The sequence below is a fragment of the Phoenix dactylifera genome, chromosome 3 (genome assembly GCF_051530095.1).
Source record: "Phoenix dactylifera cultivar Ajwa chromosome 3, Ajwa_hap1_PhDact_Kaust_v1.1, whole genome shotgun sequence".
Taxonomy (NCBI): Eukaryota; Viridiplantae; Streptophyta; class Magnoliopsida; order Arecales; family Arecaceae; genus Phoenix; species Phoenix dactylifera.
Genome location: NC_143192.1, coordinates 41095732 through 41118933, shown reverse-complemented (window position 1 = coordinate 41118933; position 23202 = coordinate 41095732). Strand labels below are relative to the sequence as shown.

At 36.8% G+C, this 23202-nt stretch overlaps 2 protein-coding genes across 2 annotated transcripts in view; one reads left to right on the top strand and one right to left on the bottom strand.

Annotated features, from left to right (window-relative positions):
• The window catches only part of LOC103702697 (MADS-box protein SOC1-like), a 65063-nt gene extending 47868 nt beyond the window's left edge, over positions 1 to 17195 (top strand). Inside the window, exons 3-8 of the mRNA XM_008785233.4 lie at positions 15383 to 15464; positions 15999 to 16060; positions 16185 to 16290; positions 16371 to 16412; positions 16511 to 16552; positions 16854 to 17195. Of these exons, the coding sequence (XP_008783455.1) occupies positions 15383 to 15464; positions 15999 to 16060; positions 16185 to 16290; positions 16371 to 16412; positions 16511 to 16552; positions 16854 to 16997 (478 nt within the window). The 3' untranslated portion in view covers positions 16998 to 17195. The remainder of the gene's footprint in view (positions 1 to 15382; positions 15465 to 15998; positions 16061 to 16184; positions 16291 to 16370; positions 16413 to 16510; positions 16553 to 16853) is intronic.
• A 2586-nt stretch (positions 17196 to 19781) lies between these two features.
• LOC103702748 (uncharacterized) lies at positions 19782 to 21613 on the bottom strand. The gene has a single exon (XM_008785303.3). The coding sequence runs from the start codon at positions 20946 to 20948 to the stop codon at positions 20016 to 20018; it is 933 nt and encodes a 310-aa protein (XP_008783525.3). The 5' UTR covers positions 20949 to 21613; the 3' UTR covers positions 19782 to 20015.
• Positions 21614 to 23202: the final 1589 nt, after the last annotated feature.

The following is a 23202-nucleotide window of genomic DNA, read 5'->3' as shown; positions in this document are numbered from 1 at the left end:
TAATAGGCTGGATCTGGCTTAGGTATGGGAAAGGTTGGATCGTGCCTTTGCTTGGAATATATGGCTAGATTTATTTTCTAGAAGAAAAGGTACGCCACTTGATGGTTTGCTTCTAATGACTGTCCTATCCTTTGTATGATTGATAAGAGACCTAGAGGCCTAAATTTGTTTTGATTTGAGAAGTTCTAGTGATCGTGTCCGTAAGGTGGTGCAACAAGCATAAAAATGCAACGAAAACTACTCTCCTAGATAGATTGTCCTTGCTACTCCACAACACCAAAAAAGCCATTAGCAGTTGGAATAAGAGGAATGTGGGTAATATATTTTGGAAAGGGGAAGCAATTAATAATGAATTTCTGGAGCTTCAAACGCTTGATGCCAGGTGGGGGGGGGGGTCTTAGCACTAAGCAACATTTGTGTCTCTTATATCTCCCGTGGTCCTATCATAAAAACCTTCATTTACAAGAATTGTTTTGGAGGCAAAAATCCTAGATTACATGGCTTAAAAAAGGGGACACGAACAATAAGTTTTTCCATCAATCAACAATGCTTAGAAGGAGACGGAATAGAATCACTGCCTTGCATAATGAGGTAGAGGAGAGGGTGGATGATGTGGATAGGCTTCGGGCCTTGCTCTTCAACCATGTCAAGCATAGACAGGAGGTGCAGATGGAGAGTGATGATATATGGCTGCCTTTTATCTTGTCTACAGTCAAAGAAAATCAAAATGAGTTTCTAATTACTGTTGTCGCTAAGAATGAGATTGATGAGACTGTGAAAAGTAGGAACCCTAATAAAGCACTTGAACCAGATGGATTTCAACCTTTCTTTTTCAAGAAATTTTGGCACATCATCAAACGTGAGGGGATTCTTGCAGCTAAATATTTTTCCAGGTATTCATCATTGCCAAATTCTTGAAGGCGTACTTGTATCATTCGAATTCCAAAGAAGGTCAGCCCATCAAATGTTATTAATCTTCGACCCATTAGTCTGTGCAACTATGTACAAGATTGTCTCACAAATTCTAGTAAATAGATTGAAATTGATCCTTCTTTGATATCATTGGCTCCGGGGGCTTTTGTTCAGGGTCGCAACATCACCAATAATATATTATTGGCTTAAGAAATAATGCATTCCTTAATGATGGCCCGCCTAATGAGAAGTTTGATGGTAGTTAAAGTGGATATGGAGAAACCATATGATTGGATTCATTGGCACTACCTTCTAAACGTGCTTTCTTATTTGGATTTCATGCAAGATTCATCTAGTGGGTCATGGCCTATGTCAACAATCCCCAATTCATATTGTTAATTAATGGCACATCCACTGAATGGTTTGCATCTTTATACGACTTGAGATAGGGGTGTTTTCTATCTCCATATTTATTTATTTTACGTGCCAAGTTTACATGCAGTTGTATAAAGTAATATGCTCTGGGTGTATCGACCAAGCTCTTTGAGGCCTGCTATATCACGTGTTGTTTGCTGATGATTGCTTGCTGGTGGCTAGGGCTACAACCAGGGATAGCTTGTGCTTGAAACTCATTGTTGATACTTGTTGTTCTTTCTTTGGACAAACCATCAATTTGTCGAGGTTCCACATTATTTTCAGCCTAACTACATTGACATCTGTCCAAACTCAAGTTAGAAGAATTTTTCAGTTGTCGGCAAATAGGGGAGTTTGGAAATATATGGGGATCCCATTATAAAGTACGAACCTTGTGGCCTCAAATTTTAAATTTTTGTTGGATAAACTGGCCACCAAGATTGCAAGCTTGATGTGGAAGGCGCTATCCTTTATGGGTAGAGCAATCCTAATCGAATCAATGCTATCGTTTTCCATATATTGTATGTCGTGTTCTTGTGCCTTCTTCAGCTCTTAAACCGTTGGAAAAAAAAGGTCTTCATCTTATTTATTGGATGACTGTCTGTGCGCTAAAGCATATTGTGCTATGTGCTTGAGCATATGACCTCTTTGCCATTTCTCATAGAAACTTTCAGCATAGTAGCTTGAATTTGGGCATCCTTCATGTCATCTAGGTCCGATTGATATGGATATGGATCCCTCATATGATAGGTTGGTGGCTATGAGACTTGTTGATCTATCTTTGCATATTTCATCAACATACCGAAGATGCTTCTTTATTAAGTGACAAATCTTGTTCATGACCTTATAGTCCATGACATCAAGGTAAACGCCGGCTAGATACTGCTTAAGCTTGGTGATCATGGTTTGCCGTATCAAACCATATCATCCTATACCAGGCATTCCAAAGTGTATCGGAGATACTATAACTTTGTAGGAGCATATTGAATGTCGGTACCATGAATCGACCTGTATTTATATTATACTAACGTGGTACCAGTATAGGTACCAATATTGGTAGGATGAACAAGGCTAGTGGCTCTAACCCCTTGTACCCCATGTCACACCGACATGCTTCGTTTGTAACTTTCTATTGTATAGAAAATTACTGCATTTTTTTAATACCTAAAATATCATTATACATTTTTAATTTAATTGATAAATCATTAAATAACTATGTCATCTATATAGCTAGGTAAAAAATAGTTTAATTGCTCCAGAAAATGTCTCTATTATGTTTATACCCTACCATTTTTCATGATTTTTAGTTTTTTAATGATTTTTAATTTTAAATCACTAAATAATTATGGTATACAATTATCCAAAAATATGCAAGATGCTCTAGATAATGTCTTAGTTATCTTTGCAGACTACATTTTTTGTGATTTTTATATTTAATAATTATATTTAATTAAATTTAACTAAAAATTATAATAATTGGAAAGTTTGAAAACTATATTAGTTTGGTTTTCTTATCTACCTATAGGGGCACTCTTATATTTTTTCAGCCCATGGGAAGGATTACTTTTCGTACTCCTTTAATTTTGGGTATAAATTCGGGTGGCCTTTGACATGCCAAAATAGCTAATGTAAATGTTGCCAAAGAAAGTCAACAGGTGCACAAGTTCCCATAACATGCTAGCATTTTTTGTTCTTGACTAGCATTCATATTATTACTTTTCCAAATTTTACTTTTTAGAAAAAATTAGCGAAGTACTGAAACAAAAAAGTTCTCCCAACATGTAGATTTGAGTTAGAACTACAATATACCATGAAATCATGTCAAACTACAACATTTTAGTATGATTTTTTTTTTTTCATTTAACCATTTTTGGCTTGAAAAATAAAGAAAAAGGATGAATGAGGAGATTTTAACTTCAAAGGCTGGAACGAGGCATGAATAGCAGAAGGAGCCCCTAGATTACCCTCTTCCTCTCTCCTCTTTCCCACCAGCTTGAAAGCCAAAATTGAGAAGCAAAGGGGTCAGCAGATGCTTTCATCTATGGTTAAGCATGGTTCAAATAGGGAATAGGCAAGCGTCGATCACAACTAACCGGTATTGATCCAGATTTGGATGCTCAAGTGGAATTTGGAATATTTCAAAAAATTGGGGATCAATACTAGGTAGAACTGGTCGGTACCTATCAGTTCGCCAGTTTGGACTTGGGACCAAACTGAAATATATTTCAGTCTCAGTTCTCTACTTGCTCGAGTCGGTATGGGACTATCGCTTGATGTGGCACGGTATCATGAATGGTGTTTTTATGTACCATAGTCTATCGAATAGTCCATGGTAGACCATATCAGCTGGTAGTCTATTGGTATTAATATGGGGCTTGGCACACCTCCGGTATTGCAACATGGTACTATTGGTCATGCCTTTGCCAATAATGTACCATGTGTGGGTATGAGAGCGTGCATATTAGGATGCAATGTATTGATACCCTATGATGGCCAAGTATTGCGACTTAATACATCGATCTTGGGTGTTTCATGTACCTTGTCGATTCCATATTAATGAACCAGTATGGTTTTGCCGAACTCTTCACATTTGATAAGTTTCTCAAGAGACAAATTAGATAGGAAAAATTAAAAATGACTAAAAAGTAGTCAAATATTGGGAATGTTTGGATATTGAACAATGGCAAAGTCAAGGAGCATAGCAATTTCAACAAAACAACCAGTCATGTGAAATAACAATAGTTTTTCATCCAAACACCAGCTTCTGTGATTCAAAAGAGTTTTGATTGTAAAATTTCTTTCGATAGATCAATGCTTGCAAAGAACAAGTAATTCTATGAATATATATATATATATATATATATATATATTTTTTTTTTTTTTTTCCTAGTAAAGCTTTCTTTGTACTAATATCGCATGCTTCCAGATCTTAGCTTTCAAATGTAGCTGCATTAAACTATAATTCTAAATTTCTAAATTATCCTTTGGTATGAAGACAAACAATAAAATATTAACCAAGTAGTATTCTAACACCAAGTTAATTGTTATGGATGTTTTACACCTCCTTTCTAGCCTTATGTGCATCTGTGCCATTTATAGTTTGCCATTAGGTCTTGTAGTTGAAGGGATTATATCCTTGAACATGGGGATGTTAATAGCCAATATTGCTTTCTTCTAGACTTTCAAATCTTTTTTGAGGCTGGGTTATTTATAATCTAGAAAACATCGGGAGGGAGGGGTCATTTCTTTTCATCAGAAAAAAATACTAGAAATTGTACCCTACTACTTACAAAAAAAATAATCCTTTGTTCCTATCATGCCAAATTCATTACTAGCTCTACATTAGATAAGTTTTATGTAGATCTGTGATGCCATATCCATGAAAATGAGCCCCTACTTGGAAAACCATGGATGTTTGAGTAAAACATGATTCACAAGGGCAAGAAAATACACATGCTTTCTCAACTATTAAGGGATGAGTATTATTGTGAAATACAAGAGTTATAACCATGTGTCAAGGGGAATCCACTTCAAAAAGAGGAGCAAATAAAATGAACAATTCTTTTTGATACATAATTGATTGATACATTTGTGGTTCAAGATGCTTTTTTAGACAAAAAAAACTTTTAGACATAGAAGACTTAGTTCTAAATAATCTGCTAGATGGTTTTTTCATCTTATTTGGGATTAAAACCCTATATAGGCGAACTGATGAACAACATTTATTTAACTTTGGTTTGAACTGCATCTTTAGTTTCATGATTGTTAACTTAAGATTTGAGTTTATTTTCATAACCAATCATATTTAGTAGATTTTAGGGTGCTTTAATAGCATCTTTTGCAAGGTATTAGGTGCATCCTTAGTTGCCAAAATCGAGAGCAGGTGCAGGATCAAATCTTGGTGTGGATGTAGGGAAGCACATATTTTAGAGATACTATTATTAAGGAAGTGGGATCATGTTCAAGATTTCAAGCCAAAGTGTGTGCATTACCCTAGGTAGAAAATTCAGGCTGCTATGGGTGCATTAAATTGGTTAATATAGACAAATTAGCATGACTTAAAGGCGTTAGCATAGGACTAGGGACATAATCAACATTTTCTTGAGGATTGGTGTTAATTTTGTTAATTATTAGATTGTTTCTATGGTTTTTAAGATTTTAAAAAATATTTTTACTTTTTCTTTTAATACATTGGTACATTTGATATTTAGATTAATTGCAAGAACTTGACGAGTTAATTCCTATCTTAAGCTTCAATCATCATAGTGAATTCTTGAAGTTACTTGACATAGTAGGAAGGTGCCAACATGAGCTTTAGAGTGATTTAGTGGAAGTAAAATACAAACTAAGTAGAATAATTGATCTAGAGACTAGAAGCAAAACTAGAAGATAAAAGGGAACTAGAGGGTAAATAGAACTAGATCCAAAGGATAGAAGGATAAATAATAACTTTATCTTGCTACCATGATCTTCATCAACTGCTAGAATCTATCAGAAGCTTTGAAGGTTCTCGTGACTCTACAAAATCCACCAACTTGCCATCGATGTTCTCTAGAATCCATCAAGGATTACTCTGAAATCCATTAGAGCATGTGTAAAATCCACCATGCAAAGAGGAATACACTATTTTTGATTAGATGAAGGGGTATTTACAATGATGGGGCTCCCAATGGTCGTCGAATTTCTAGTTCTACAAGGATACAATTATTTTAAAAACATAAGAGATGATAATAAAAAAATACTGTTCTTAAGGCTATTAAGTTATACAACACAATTAGCAAGTGTTTCAAGAAGGAAAAATTAGGAAAACTTGACCAAAGACTGAAAAAAAAATCTTTACTTTGGGTGGCTATGGAGTGGTATATTAGTAATTATTATTAATTTTGTTAAAAGTGACAGGTCTTCATTAAGATGTCGATATCTTCCTCACCCAATCTCTAGTTAAGGCGATTAAAGATGGTTAGAAACTTTCTTTGATGATGCGTGAGGTGGAAATAATTTGAAGTTCAAATTCCATGCGTGCTGAATCTTTTGAGCGGATGTGCACTGGATTGTTTCTGCATTGCAACTTGATCTATTCTACAAAACTTGAGCCTATTAGACAGTTTTGAGTCAAGTGTCATCTTATATTCTCCCTTCAATAAGTCTTGGTTTGGTCTTGAGGTTGCTCGAGAACCTTGTTACGGTTACAGGTGAAATTTCGACCTTCATTTTGTTTTAGCAAACTTTTTTATGCATCCATGAAAACTTTTGATCTTTGATGAACTTTGGCCATTTATATTGGTCTTTTGAAGCATTTGTAAGAGAATGCAAAGTAGTCCAGGATCATGCATCTAGGAGGAAGGGAGAACCTGCATCAATGCCTCTCACGTTAGATAGTTTCCTTGATGGTAATTTAGTTCCATGGCTTCCTTTTCATAGCCTTAAGCCATCCCATGGAAGTCATAAAGAGAGCAAGTAGATGAATTGCAAGGTGGTAGGGCAACTAAGGAAAATGGAGAAGGCCTCAATTCATAGAGTTGCAAATTTGCTTACGTGGATAAGCATATCACTTGACTATATTGCTGTCATAGTTACTAATGAGATAAGCATGAGTGAAATGGAAATTTCCAAAAGCAAGCCTTGATGTTCTATTATTTGAGCTTTCTAGACTGGCTGCCAATTTTTGGATTAAGTCATGGAATCTGATCTTTGGGCTAAGTCAAAGTAGGTAATGAACTAAAAATGGGAGAACTCCAAGAAAGGTTTGTATAAGTGGTTCATCATTTTGATGTGACATTGATCTAAAAAATAAGGTCGAAGAAGCCCTAAAATTGAGGTATAATAAGTGGACATCTGTGGACCCAAGATTCAAATGGTAAAGAAAACTTGTCCTTAAGTTGGATGCACAACTTCTATAGTATGCTCTGAAGTTGCCATAGCTCTTCTAAATTGATCCCACCTACCTTGGGGTTAGCTTTGTTCTTACATGAAATAGTGTGTTGGGTGAAAACCCATGCTTTGCTATTGTTCGCTTGTGAATGACATCAATATTGCTAAACAACTTGATTGGAAGAATTTTTAGATCAAAAATTTTTGATATGGTTTGATAAAGATTACCATGGAATAAATGTTGGTCCAGTGTGTAGAAAATAGGACTAAAGCCCATTCCTTTTGGCACCTTAACTTGATAAGAATTTGGATCAAACTTGCTAGGCAATGCAACACAGTCTTAATAGCTATTAGTGGTAAAAACACTCCCGATATAGATATGTATCCATTACAACTTGCAGCAATTACATTGATTTGAAGATTTTCTCACTTTCTTTTAAATTTCTTGTAGATCTCCTTATGTGGCTTCTGTTCTAACTTTTCTAGGATATGGGATGATACATGGTCCAAAACACGACTCAGGCTTCTTCTATACAAGACTTCAACGGAAGTCTTTCTTTTTTCTTAAAAAGCAAATAGATATTATTGTTAAAAAGCATAAGGGTACAAAAATTCATTCTTTCTAGTATTCTCTCTTGAAAATGCAACCAACTGCCCTTGTTAGAATAGACAAGTCCAAGTAGGTGACTATGAGATCTTTTGTTGAATTATTTGGTGGAACAACTCATCTTCTTTTCTTACAACCTTCAATACAGATTAAAGTACCTCTTCTTATAGGAGTCCTCTTAAATCTTTGTTGTACATATTTAAATAATCTTAATCGATTTCCAATCCACTTTGTCCTTAACTTGGGCAAATTTTACAAGACTTCTAGTGTATTCATATCTTGATCTATTCTTCCTAGTTTTACCTCATATCCATCTTAGCATTCCCATTTCCGCCTCACGATCCCCCCTCTCTCTCTCTCTCTCTCTCTCTCTCTCTCTCTTCATTCATGTGTGACACAATAATAATCAATTCCTTAATTTGTAGAGGTAGAGAACATGCAAGGTAATTTCCATTTCTTATTGGTTGTCTTTGAGTCCATTTCAATTCATAATTTGACATGGTTCCTTTCAGCTTTATGGTTCAACATATGATGATAAGGTTTAATATGCCCAATTGGTCATTTGCTTTTGCAAAAGTGTCAGTTAGGATCCACTGACAGAGTCTTGTCTCCTCCAACCTCACATCATATATTGTCATCAAGACACTAGATTATAATTGGAAGCCTTAAAGATACCTCATGATGAAAAGCTGGTTTTCTCGGAATAGATGCCTTTCGACAATATCAAGAAATCATTTTTTTTTTTTATCATTACCATCATCATGAAGTTTAGCAAAGTGAGGTCATCCTTAATCCTTATTATGTTCATGTTATAAATCAAAATTTTCCACCTTAAAAGATAGTCTTTTAATGATCTAAGACGATCATCACACTTGTCATTGACTACTTTGGCCGCTTTAGGTGGGATTATACTGGGTTTGGAAGCAAGATCTTTTACATCTAAGACTCGATAATGAATTGAAACTTCCAGAAGCCAATAACTTCTAATTCAAGAGGAATTTGATTGATGAAGTTGATGCAGGTGTCGGAATCTAGATTTTGTTTAAATCTGAAATTTTTTATAATTTTTATTTTAGAAAAATTTAACCCTAACTAGGAGAGGAATCCATCCAAATTCTAAAAAGAAAGAGACCACTAGTATAAATAGAGATCCTATACCATAACTGTATTCACAGAAATTAGAAGAAAGCAAAAATATTTTTACCCTACATTTTATTTAATTCCTCTTGTAACTAGAAGAGGAATTCAATTTAAATTTGGAGACTCGAACATTACTAGTATAAATTAAGGACATGTGTATTTGTTTTATCATCTTCACTAATAGTAATGGGCTTAGAACCTTGCTTTTGAAGTTTTTTAATTTATTATTACTTTTTGAGAGGTTTGAGTTGAGCAACCCAAAAGAAAATTTTTCTTCCGAATAGATCAAACTAGTATCAGAGTCTAGGGTCCTAACTCTATAGAGCCTTAGTATATGCAACCACATATAAGAATAATTTTGGTATTTGTAGTACATCGAAGGATAAAAAGGGAGAATACTGGTGCTTTTCCCTGAGCAGATAATGTTGCAAAGGAACACTTTACACAACTATGCAGATTGCACATCTTAGCTAACTTGTGCACCTTTTGATGTTTGTTAGCTTCAACACCTACAACTTCTATCACAGAAGTATCTCACATGTCTAAGAATGATAGCTTGTGAACTAGCAAAGAAAAACATCAACCCACAAGAACTCAAAATCCTCCAATTTAGCCTTTCAAAGATGAAGCATGAATTGAGCTACTCGTGTATGATCTATCAATGTTGTGAAGATGGATGAATGGATAGATCAATTAGAAACTTATTTTATCATTAATGGATAGATGAATTTTTAGAAAGTTACTTTTACCTATCTAAAGCTTTCTAGCCATGACGTTACTTTATGGAATTCCTATATATCAAATAATGATGCTTTGATATGACCTAAAAGAAATTCAAAATTTGAACAGAAAGTATTTTTATCCTTTCAGCTAAAAAATGATGTATTAACTTGTAGTATGTTAGGCAGAAATATGATCAATCTGTGCATGACTACACCATTGAATTTCACAAGCATGCTATCTTTCTAGAGATATCTTTTAATGGTTTTGCAGTCTTCATAAAGTATATTGGAGTTCTTAGTAAGAAGATCTAGAAGAAGCTGAAGCTTTTCAAATATAGCATGAAGGCTATAGGGATCAAGAGAAAATAAATAGAAAGAAGGAAAGAAAGGTGATAAGTCAAAGATCTTGGGTAAAAATGATGAAACTTTTGATAGAAAGGAGGGTAAAAGCAAGCCAATATTCATAGAAAAAATACTATGAGATTAATGGTCATGCAAAAGAGAAGTGTTGGAAGCTACAAGTAGAGTTGTGTGCTTGAAGGAGAAGCAGAATATGGAGGATGATCAGAATCAAGTAAAGTTGGTTTCAACATGATGAAGTTGAGGAGCTACTTGAGTTTTAGTAAACAAACTTTAGTTGAGCATGATGCCCCGAGGCAATGCCTAGAGTGGACATAGAAGAAATGCACAAATAACTCCTCTATTAAAATATCAAGGTGAACCAGAACATTATTGGTACTAATGGTACTGCTACTGACTACAAAAGAGAAGTGTTGAAAGCTACAAGGTTGTGTGCTTGAAGGAGAAGCAAAATAAGGTGGATGCTCAAAATCAAGTAAAGTTGGTTTTAACATGATGAAGTTGAGGAGCTACTTGAGTTTTAGTAAACAAACTTTAGCTGAGCATGATGCCTCGAGGCAATGACTGGAGTGGACATAGAAGAGATGCACAAATAACTCCTCTATTTAAGTATCAAGGTGAACTAGAACATTATTGGTGCTACTACTGACTTTGGAAGCCAGAAGAAATTTTATCTCTGAAAGTCTAGCTTGGAAGTTGAGGCTGCAAGCTACTCTACATCCATGTCCCTATTCTCTTGGCTATATCCATGGATATCAAGCTGAAGTCCACCAAGTAGTGTTCCTTCAAGTTTGTAATAAGTAAGAAGTACATCAACGGAATGATCTATGAGGTAGTTCTATAGGTGGCAATGGAAGTTTTGGTCATGAAGAATGAAGAAGAATTCTTGATTAGCACTATAAGATATAAGGATGCATTGAGTTTGTGACTATTTCACAAGCAACAAAGCTAGTTAATGCTAGTAGGAAGTTTATCCTATTGTTGCCAAAAGAGGCAGATATGTCATAATAGAGGATGAATTCATTGACAAATTATAAAGCTAAGAGGTTTAGTGATCGGGAGGAGAAGCAACATTTCTTCATATCCAACTTTTATTGAGCCGCAGCCAAATTTTGCAAACAAAGGGAGCCTTGATCCAAGAGGATCATCAAACCTATCTTGGACTACTCTTTTTTTTTGAGGGGTACAACTGTCTTGGACCACTCGGTCCACTTCAAGTAGGACTGGATGGGGTTTGGAAGTAAGATTTGCCACATCTAATACTTGATCATGAACTTAAACTTTGGAAAGTTATAACTTCTAATCCAAGAGAAATTTTGCAATGGACAGAATATGAAGTTGATTTAGAAGTCAACATCTAACTTCTACCTAAATCTGAAAAATTTTATGATATTTTTATTTTTATAAACTAGGAAAGGAATCCATTCCAAATTCTCTAAGGGAATATTTCACTATTATAAATAGAGGCTTTGCACCATAATTTTATACATCTTGATTGTTGAAAAGTAAAAATTATTTTATCCTACTTTATATCTGATGTCTCTTTTAATTAGAAGAAAAATTTGACTTGGTTCAGGGACTAGTATAAAAAGAGGATCATTTATCATCTTTTCATCCTTAACGAAAGTAAAAAGCATAGTACCCCAATTTCAAAATTCTTTTAATTTTCTATTATTTTTTTTAAGAAGTCATAGTTAAGTGGGTTGAAGAGAAACTTTTCTTCTCCCTGAATAGAATATTTAAGAGTGATAAAGTTTTTGAGTAAGTTCATCCACTACTTTGTGATATGTGATTTATAATGATAAGAAAAGTGTTTTTTGAAGCCATAAAACCACTTTAGCATGTCTCAAATTTACTTTCTTTAGGACATTAAAAGAATGAACAGTCTCATGATTGAAATGTAGTAGAAATTCTTTATGTATCAAGTGATATCACCAAAAGCACAAGCCTTTCTCATCTATAATTGATTTTATTCGTGCTAAATTTAAATTGCAACCTTATATCATCCTAGAACTAGATTGTCACGAGTTGCCAGATTATGAAGAAAGTTGCTAGATGTTGTCTAGAAGATTTCAGAAATTTCAACTGCAATTAAGTATGAAAATGGTTGGTTCAATTTCAACAATTAGTAGTTTTTTTGTGGTAGTTAGGACTTCAAATTTTTGCCTGTACATATCAAGGATGGCTAGAATAGGTAAAAGGGTTAAACATTATTACGAATTTTAGTTTGAAGCTTGTATCATAGAGTGCTTCCTCCTTGTTGGGTAAGTATTCAATCCCTATCTATGTCATGTTCTATCATATTCTCAATTAAACAAAGTTCCCGTTTTTATCTCTCTCTCTCTCTCTCTCTCTCTCTCTCAATTTTCTTGTAGTAAATTGGTTCTAAAGCAGGCTTCCTTGCAAATATCCTTTCAGCTCTGAGTGGTTGTTCACTACAACAACATGTTTTTCATATCAGTTTGATGATTTGACTAAAGATTTATTATGGCAGTTGAAGAACAATTTGATGAGGAACTTATGAAGACTCTATTGGGAAGATGAGGAGTCTAAGCAGGAGGCCTTGATACATATATTGGAAACCAAATTGATCTAAAATCTTAAGCCATTAGGTTTTGGACCTAATTTATTTCATACGAGATTAAACCTCGCACATGATTCTCGACAATCTTTCCCTTTACATATGAGCTGACTTGACTCCTTGATTCCTATCTAGCACTCTAATCAAGCCTTGAACCGAATTATTGTTTGAGTGTAGCACATTTTACCCCACTAGTCCAAGAGCCCCTAGCCTCTAAGAGCAACACTCCACCAAGATGCGTTACCGATCCAGTCCAAGAACCACCCCCTTTCCAAGAGCCACGTCCCACCATGCTTTTACAAGTGTCCACTCTTTCCTGAACCATACTTGAGCGACCCCAAAAACTCCACTTTAGCAAATCATATGTTTCCATTCTTTGTAAGATCTACCAATTTTGGTGCCTTTATAGGTTGGAGAATTTGCTCAGAATCTTTAACCATTGGCTTTGATTAGAGTTACAAATGGGTCAAACTTGGGTTAAATCCATGATGTATCTGCAACCAAACTCGATGAGACAAAATTTAGGTTCGGATCCATTAAAATGTATAAAGTCCAAACTCGAAAACAGACAAAATTAATTGTCAAATTGGAGTGTGGATATGGGTTTTTCTAGGTTTCAATTCAATGCATGATTTTATTTTATGTTTCTTCATGCTGTTGTTTTTTGTTTTTCTTCTCCATCCACCATTTATTAGAAAATAATAGTTAAATGAAACTCTGACTTCACAATATATTAAACACAACAAGCATAACAACTAATATACTCCTATAAAATAATAAAAGGCCAACTGAATATAAACAAATAAAGTTTAACATGTATTTTGAAAAAAAAACAGAAACAGACCACCAAAATAGCAAATGTTTCACTAATTTTGAAAAAATAACATGATAATCACTAAAGAGGAAAGGAACTAATGCAAGTACGTCCATACATACATACCCAGATGCATACATAGGCATATGCATATCTATCACATAAATATGCTGTATAGCAGTATGTGTATAAATATTTGGGTCATGGGTTTTCAGATTGGAATGTAGCTATATCTGAGTGCAACTTGATCAGAAATCAGATTTTATATATGTGAAATCTGACTTTGATCCGACAAGGTTATTAGAAACATAAATTGGACCTATACTGAATTATTATCAGATAATTGGATTGAGCTGTCGGATTTACAACCCTAGCACTGATAACACTTGTTTGGGAGATTAACAAGGCTAGGCAGGAGGCCTTGATAAATGTGCTGGGACTCAACTTGATCTAAAAGCTTCTTGTTAGGTTTTGGGCCCAATTATACATATCAATCCTTTACTCTTCCCAAATTCATTCCATATGGGATTAGACCTCTCAAATAATCTTTAACAGGCTTGTTTAGTTGTGTAATTGATCAAATGGTTGTGCTTGTGCTGCAACCTTATATCATTTGCATTACAATGATCATAGACATCTCATGGCGCACTTATCCTTGACATGATTAAATTTGTTAAAAAATAAGTATGGGCATTTGAAATATGAGTGATCGAATTGCTCTTCACTTTTAAACTCAAAGACGAGTGTTTGATTTTAATGAACAAGGGGAGAGTGATGATAGCTAACAATCCATAGATATTGATGCCCATAATATTTATGAAACACCATGGTTATGTGTCATAATTATCCAATTAATATTTAATATCTAGAATTTTATTACTAATACGTTTGGAAAAAATGGCATATTGAAAAAGTTCCTATTAAATGTCACCAGGAAAAAGGATTTTATTTTGGATGCATTGGACATTTAATCGGTTTCCTTTTTTCACATTCCAAAATATTACCTAACATGAAAACAACTAATAACTTCAGGTGGTATTTGGCCTTATTAATATTTCAAGTTATGAAATGATTTCAGTAAATGTCATTCTTTAGTAAGAAAAAGATGGAAATCATTAATATCATGTTAACATCATGTTAAATAGCTTATGAAGCATGATTTGAGGGTTGAGAAGAGAAGTTTCTCCCATGTGAGTTTGTGTTCCAGACACTAATATATTTTATTTTGTTGTATCTTCGATCTGCAAGTTTTCATTCACAATATTTCTTTTTTATTCTTTTCTTTTTCTCTCAACTTTTCATTTCTTTTATAGAACACTTTTGCATCATATTCTTTATAATCCTAGAGAAAATCTATATGTGCCAGCTGTTTTGGCACAAGAATCGTGCAGCCTAGTTGCCCTGCTCCTTCACTTTGGTTGCTATGAAATTTGAATAGCTTAGGCCTTTAAATATCTCATCCTGCTAGCTAGGTTAGGATTTCAACCAAGGTGCTGATCATGGTCTCAGATCCCGCTCCTACAGGATGTCGGGATGGGGTATTGTCCCAACTCCCAAGTGTTGGGATGGGACCATCCTGCAATCATTCTAGCATCATGATCGGCATATTCTGGGCCATCATCCATCTCAAGTAGATGAGATGGGGATGGCTCCTCCACATGAAAACTGAGATGATCCTATCCCACGGGATTTAAAACCTAGGTGCTGATTATAAAATATTTCTGATTTTTGTGTTAGATCTGCAAGGATACTCTGATCAACAAGAAGCCAGATAAGGATCAACATTAATATCTTATTTTCATTATTGTGAATAAGACCAGTGTATGCAGATATTGATTATTTAAAGTAATGATATTTCTATGGGGTAATTTTTCTGATCTTTGATTTGTATCAGTTTCATCTTTCCATTCCCAGATTTGTGTTACAAACTGATAGATTTTGTTATACTTGGGAGTTTGTAGCATGCAGAAAACAATCGATCGCTATAGAATGCATGCAAAAAATGGCATCAACAACAATGAAGTAACGGAACAAAATATTCAGGTGCAAATTTTTTGGTCATTTGATTTTTCTCATATAGCTGCTTCAGTTGCTTCCTGAATTCGATCTGTGTAAGAAATGATCAGGTACTGATTCTCTCTCTCAAAAAAAAAAAAGCATTTTGAATTTATAGTAAGATTCTCTACAACACAAGAAGTCCAATGTAAATTTTCTTGGCAGTGTTTCAATGTGCTTTTTTTTACATGCTCAGATTGTGATCTTGAAAAGTAGTCATTCATGAGATAGAACTGCAGCAAAAAAAAAAAGTATAATGAAAAGGTGTTTAGAATGCTTTTATTGGCAAGTTCACATTATAAAACGTATACACAAGTTCCCATTATAAAGCCCTATGAAGTGGTGGTATGAATGATGAACCTGTAAAAAATTGAAAAAGATTAAAAAGAAATTGCATCATCAAACTTGTTACAGGGTTCCTAAGTCACATCTACAATGATCCTAAACAATTCAAAATAGTCAAGTTACGGTTGTAAGATTCATAGATTCTACTATACCTAAATTTCTTTAAATTGTCTGCAGCAATGGAAGTTTGAAGCTGCTGGCATGTCAAGAAAGATTGAATTCCTTGAATCCTCCAAACGGTGAGTGAACTTGGAATTGATACTCTAGTTTTCTCTCCTTTCTCCTCATCAGATGTACCAACTTCACACTTGAGAAGTACATGAGTTATGCCACTTAATCTTGAGAGTATTATGTACGCTGCAGGAAACTGTTAGGTGAAAGTATAGAATTAGAATCAAGCTCTGTTGAAGAACTGCATGAAATAGAGTACAAGCTTGAGCAAAGCCTACGCGTCATCAGAGGGAGGAAGGTAACTTGTGAAAAAAATTAGGTCAATTTTCTTGAGCCATCAACAAAAGCTTTTCTTTTTGACTCTTATGTAAATTCCAGAATCAGTTACTGTGTGAGCAGATTGCACAGCTTAAAGAAAAGGTAGATTACTTGCTTCTTTATGATAGCTGTGCTACTTTTTGCTAAAGAATTTGATGGATACTGTAATTTTATATGTTCTTTTTGTTCACCAAATTCAGGAGCAGACCCTCATGAAGGAGAACGCATTACTACGAGAGAAGGTAAGAAGATGGTCATCTAAATCCTGTCTTTAATCAGTCAATATATTAAAAGTTCAGTTCCTATCAGTAATTATGGCTGATCAACTACCTTGGCAAAATTAATTTTTGTCTCTGCCTTGTCATTTTCACGCCCGAGTCACTATATGAAGCAGTCTTATATCACATGGAAGTAATTGAGGGTGTCCTATAATAATAAATGATAACATCAAATGTGCAACTAATATGAATTATTTGATCTGTCAATAAAGAATAATGAACAAGACAAATGTGTAACTACCCTGATTTTTTGATATGTCTGAAGTGCAAGCTACAATCTCAGCCACCACTAGCTTCTCTGGAGGAAGCTGTTCCTCACGAGCAAGTTAATCAGCAAAACGTGGTGGAGACAGAGCTGTACATTGGATGCCCAGGAAGAGGAAGGATCAATTGCACGTCTCAATGTTGAACCGACGCTCTTCAGTTCACCAAGGAGCATGTATAGTTGTTAATAGTATATATTGGCTATGCATACCTATCGACAATAAATACTATGTTGATATGCTGAATTTGACTGTTATGCGGGACTATTGCAAGCTTCAGTCAGGATGAAATGAAGAATTGAATAATGAATGGAATAGCTTGAGGAGGCAGATTTTATCTAGCAGAACATAAGCGATTTAATTTTACCTTCACCTGAATCTCAGCTGGGATTTCTCCCATTCTAGTTCCTTTAAAACAACGAGACTTATTTTATCCCAATTGTGATTAGAATAATGGTTAGAAGAGCTAGCGTCTTTGGTTTGAAACATCTGTTTCAGTAATCTCTAGGCAGTCAGGACCATTGCACCCAACTTGATTCAGCAGTCTCATGACGCAACATTTATGAAGGATAGAAGAGCACCAGTTTTTCTAATCCAGCCGATATGCTGGAATAAACCAAGATGTTATCAGGGATTAGCCGGGAAACTTTGCTATTCTATATTGTACATTATGTGATCGACTCGATTCAAGAGCCTCCCTAATGTTACAGTTAGGAAAGATAGAAGAGAGAGCATGGAAAAGCTGTTTTTCTAATCCAGCCCGACTAAATTTGGGGTCTCAGGTTCCAATCCACTTGCTCAAAGCTATCACTTTTCTGTGGTGGGTGGGATTCAGCAGGCCCTCTGAATCGTGCTGCAATCATTCATGGGGGCATGGAATCTGATCCATGGCATCTAATGCATGTAATCCTCTGCTACCGCCTGGTTTCTTGCAAGCTAAACCGAAACCGTCTATAGAATTTAGTCGGGCTAAGTTGGTTGTCAAGGAGAGGGAACAAAATAAAAGTTACGGTTAACAAAAAGGTTATTCATTATTCCGTTAACAAAAAGGTGTTTAAAATGAAGTTGTGAAGTCAATACTACGAAGCGGGTTTATTGCCATGAGAATTTTAATGGGCCTTTTTTTTTCGTCGCTATTACAACCATGCAGGATTTGAGGGCGCCAGGTAGTGGAGTTAATGAAGTCTGAGGTTGGTGCTGAGAATCTAGATTCCTGTCTCTCCCTCATTCAGTTAAATCATGTACTGATTCTAAATAAGTAAGTAAATAAATAAATGTATAAATAAAATATACTAAAGGGGTTTTAGTTTGAAAAATAACTTAGGGCCTAGTCTCCCGCCACATCCACGATACTGAAAGTAGCTGCTCCACTTTTCTTCTCAAAGTATAGTAGTACTCTTGAAAGAAAATCTCAACAAGTTAATAGTGCTCTTAATGGATTTTTTATTTTATTCAGGTATCACATATTTACTACAGAAAAGTTAATAGTACTGCTGACCGGATGAGGAGCTATGTGGCCAGTCCTATATGTTTGTATACTCGTATTAATATCAAAAAAATCTCAACTACCTAAGGAAAGAAAAAAATCTAAGCTGATGTACCTGGGACATGAAGCTGTTGTTTTTGGATTTCAACCAAATATCTTCTTTCCTCCCCCAGCCTCGCTTTTATCTCTAAGTCAAGGAGCAGGATGTTAGAGGAGCTGCATGGGCCGTTTTAACGCTTTCTTTGGGCAGCAGAAGTGGACTTCTGCGCCATTAAAATGCTCATCTTTCCGTCCGTTAAGTGGCTCTAGAGGCTTGCTACTGGGAATGAAGAGGATAGAGGATCAATCTAGGCGCATTCATTGAAGATAGCAGTCATCCCATTGACATTTTATTGCGCTTGGCCCAAGTTTTCAGCTCCTGTGGGCATATATATATATATGGGAGCACCTCCCTAAGCCTCGCCTGCACCACTTATGAATTCCATGTTGAGGCGATGTTGGGCGTCTTGTATTCCCATTGGGGGCCCTTTCACCAAATATAAGGAAACAACCAAACACACACAGAACACAAAAACAAACAAATGGATTAGAAGAAAATGGAGGAGGTTTTGCTGTCTTTCTCAAAACAAAAAGGAAAATCCTATATGTGCCGTCAAAATAGAATAAATATCCCATAATGTAATTCAATGTTTAATAACTTCACGATGAATATTGATCCCCGCTTATTCAAGTTGAAGTTGAGCACAACGTTCTTGAGTCTCACTTTCATGTCCAACAAGTGTTGTTAAACTAAAAACCACCTAAGAAGAGTTCTACACTAATACATATTTCAATTAGCAAGATTGAAGTTGACACCCAAAGAAGGGACGAAAACTGAAGTAAAACAAAATATACAAGACTTTTTTTTCCCTCCATAACGTTAGCTTAGAAATATCCAAAAAAGGTTGAATTGCTTGGTAAAGTTATACCCTCATAAAGTTATTTATTACAACAGCAAAGATGATTCTAAGATGAGCAGGGTTTCATAAATTTGGACAGAGTACAACAATATTGAGAGGGAAGCCATGCTGGTGACATGCTCCTACTTTATCACAATACAACTCTTCTAAATCTACATAAATCCTCACACGGTAGACCCAACTCCAAATGCCATCATTTGCATGCCATCCGAGTTCCGACCATGCTCGGTCTACCTTGTGCTTGCGAGCCCTTTAAACGAGTGCATGCACACGGTGGCCCGAACACCCGGAGCAAAAACATCTAAATAAGCCAATAAGAAGCAAACATAATAATGTTGTTGCCTCTTCTTGTCGTCGGAATATCAGTACAAGGAATCATGCCTACCCACTCCCACCAGCCCTCATTTGATGATGAACTGCAAAGAGGCAGTGCCTCATGCTCCTGGAAATCCAACTTCAGGATTCACTGCATTCTCTCTGTCTCACAAAGAATCAAAACTACTTCTCAGAATAAAAAGAAGAGAGAAACTTGAACAAAGAATTTTATGAACTATGATCGACGGATGAACAAATACTGACATCTACAGTGGCCAGTCTAGTTTGAACTTTCTTCTTTCTTGATGAATGTCCTTATCAGAAGACAAACCTAAATGAATCGAATCAGTGTAATACACCCTGATAACAAGTCAAGAACTCTCCTTCTCAGCCTCAATTACCAATCACGAGGAAGATGGTGCGTAGTCATTCTCCAGAGCGGGCGCGGTACGAGCGACCGCCGCTGTGGGCGCTCTCACGTGGCCCACCATCGAGATCTGCAGCGCCTCCTCCTCGTATGCCCTCCGCTCCATCTCCTCCCTCCGATACCTCTTCCTCCTCGCACTCGCCACCGCCACCACCATGAGCCCCAGAAGCACCGCTCCGAACGCTCCCGCAACCACGCTCACCACCGCAACCTTCCATTTACTCACCTTCGCCTTCTCCTCGATGCCATTACTCTTAGCTGACTGGATCACCAGAGCAAAGTGGCCCTGCCGTCGCGACGCGCATTTGCGGCTTGCCGTTTGATTTGATAAGCTCACGTTGCCGTCCAACTCGAACACCGCACAGAGTGGTCTCAGACGCTGTGGATCTCCAACAACGCTGGAAAAATCCACTGTAATGGGTCTCCTAGCAACCGAGATATCGATCTCGGATAAATTCTTGGAGGAAGAGTTATGGAGACTAGCTGCATTGTAGAAAAGAAGGCCCAGGACCGGAGACACGAGCTGCAACCCAGCGATATTTCCGGAAGCGTTATACATGGAGGAGAGATTGCCCAAGTTTTGGCGCACAACAATGAGCCTTTTGATGTGGGGGTGAACGAAGACACCAGGTGCAACCCGGAATTCTTTGATGGCTGCGCCGTATCTTCTTAGGCTCCCAGCTCGATACCGGACGGTCTCTGCGGCGGCACCGGAAAGTCTCGAAGGGAGCGGCAGCGTATAAATGATGGCCGTCTTTCGGTGCCTGGTGTGGTAGGATTGGAAGGCAGAGTCTCTTACAATGCGGTCGATGAGGCGAGGGTCTTGGGCTTGATGTGAAGGGGATGGCACCATGATTATAGGGAGGAGGAGCAGGAGGAGGAGGAGATGAGGTTTGGAAGGGAGAGCCATGGGAAAGAAAGAAACAAAGAGAGGCTTTCTTCTGCTGTTCTGCAGTTTGATTATAAGTTAGACGAACACTGGCTCTGGTCCACTGGAAGATGCAATGAGAGCTTTCACCATGTTGCCTTTCTTCCCATTTTCCGGCTTCGAAAGGCAGGAAGGAGGACTAAGGAGTATGGGAACCAGGGAAATAATGGAAGGTAGTTAGTGGATCCTGTTTCTTGATGAATTCCATCTAGTTTGCTATGGTTCTTCTAGATGACTTCTAAGTTCCGCATTAATATACTTGTATAGCTGAGTTCTGGTTGAGTAAGGGGATTATGGGTTGGTGGGCCTGAGAAATATGATGATGAGTGTTAGGATTACTTTCGTGAAGGAGAATGGTTGGTAGTGGAGGTGGGTGATTTGGGGGTCACGTGTTTAGGTTCTTTGACAATTGATTAATGGGAGGTAGAGGGGGCATAAAAGCGTTTTGGTATGAATGAGTTTCAGGCGAGCCTGCTCTTCTTTTACAGAGAGAATGTGACCCTGGGTGATGGGAATGATGGTGGGAATGGCATGCCTGGAATTGTGTGTGTTATGGGTCGACTTGGATGCCCATAATAATGAATTCTTGGGCCTCAACATGCATGCACTTAAAGTGGGTTGGCCTGCCACAAATCAAAATTTCGGCCGCCTCCTATTGAAAGCCGAGCTAAGAAGATGAGCAACACAGCAAGTATATAATAAGCCCAAACTAGTCCAATTTGTCATTAGTGATTTGATTATATTTTACTCAGATCACCGAGCACTTATGCTCGGATGGTATTATCCCTTGCCTGCAAGGGCAACGGGGTAGGGATTTGATTTTGGTTAGAGTTGGTCTTTAAGGGTAGGAGGGATATAAAATAGAAAAGATGAAGATTAGAATCTACTAATCGTAAGAAAAAAAAATAGGGTCTTATCTTGAATATTAAATTTATGGATAGAATGGGATAGAATGTAAAGTACTAGTAGAACTAGGTACTTCCCGACTGTTTTACTTTAAGTTATTTTAGAGGAGTAAAAGAATATGGTTACTATTTTGTGTTGGACCAAATTAGCAAGCGGCATTGAAAGGTAATATCTGACATCAGGTCGGGGCTACTATTGCACGGACACAACCGCCACTCAAAGGTAGAAGGCTGTTTCTTATCTCGGCAACCTGCCATGGTTGGCACCCCAATGGGACGGTCTCTATTCATGATATAAGCAATAGTCTTTTATCTCCGAGATGGATAATGTGGCGGCTATTCAAGCATGTACAACCCTCAACAGAGCAAAGCAGACGCAACAAAAGGTCCATACCAGTTGCAGTCGCCTCTATCGATGCAAATAGCTAGACCTAGAGTAGAAAATTGCTTTTGGGTTCTCGGTGGGATCAGATTTGATGATGGGGGCATCAAATCTCATTCCAAGCACGTCTGGTGCACATTTGTACCTACTTACAAGTAGCTACAACTTAAATTGATTCTCTAAATATGAGGTCAAAACTTGGTAAACTAGGTATGAAAGTTTTCAATTTTATAGGGAAATGAATCTGGTAGTCCAGAGGATAGGTGCTCGCATTCATGTCGATCCCATTTAAAGTTTTGAATATTCTTGCCCTGGGCGAGAGCCCATTTGCATGCTTATCGTGGAGGTTCGTTTATTTTACTACAACTCCAGAGAGAATATTCTGGTGAAGTGTTGTTGCACTGTAGTTTGTCACCCACGTACATCGAGCTAAATAGCTAGAGAGAAACATCAACGAGACATCACAAGTAGAGCTAACAAACATCGGGCCAGGTTCTATGATAGAAATGAGAACTGATTTTATCCCAGGCCCAGCTTGGTGCGGACATTAGGCATCCATTTTTAATCCACGCTCAGCCCAATCCTGAAAGGTGAATACCGGGGCAGCCCAATAGACCCGATTTTGATATATTCATTAACATGTACTACAAGATTTCACTGTTACAATATGTAACTAGTTGATATAATTAACATATAAAATATATATGTTAAATATATATTTATCTCGGGCCGAGCTGATTTTCAATGCCCAGGCCTATCCGACGGGTCTAACTTTAGTATCCAAGCCCGCAAAACTTCAGTCTGGGCTGGGCTGGGCTGGGCAGTCTGGGAAGGCCATGAGACTCTTGATTGGCCATAGCTGTAAACAATTGACTGACTTTGTTTTTTTCAAAAAAAATAAGAAAAAACGTCCGATTTTCAGTAAGCATTTGGGCCGACCTTGGGCCTG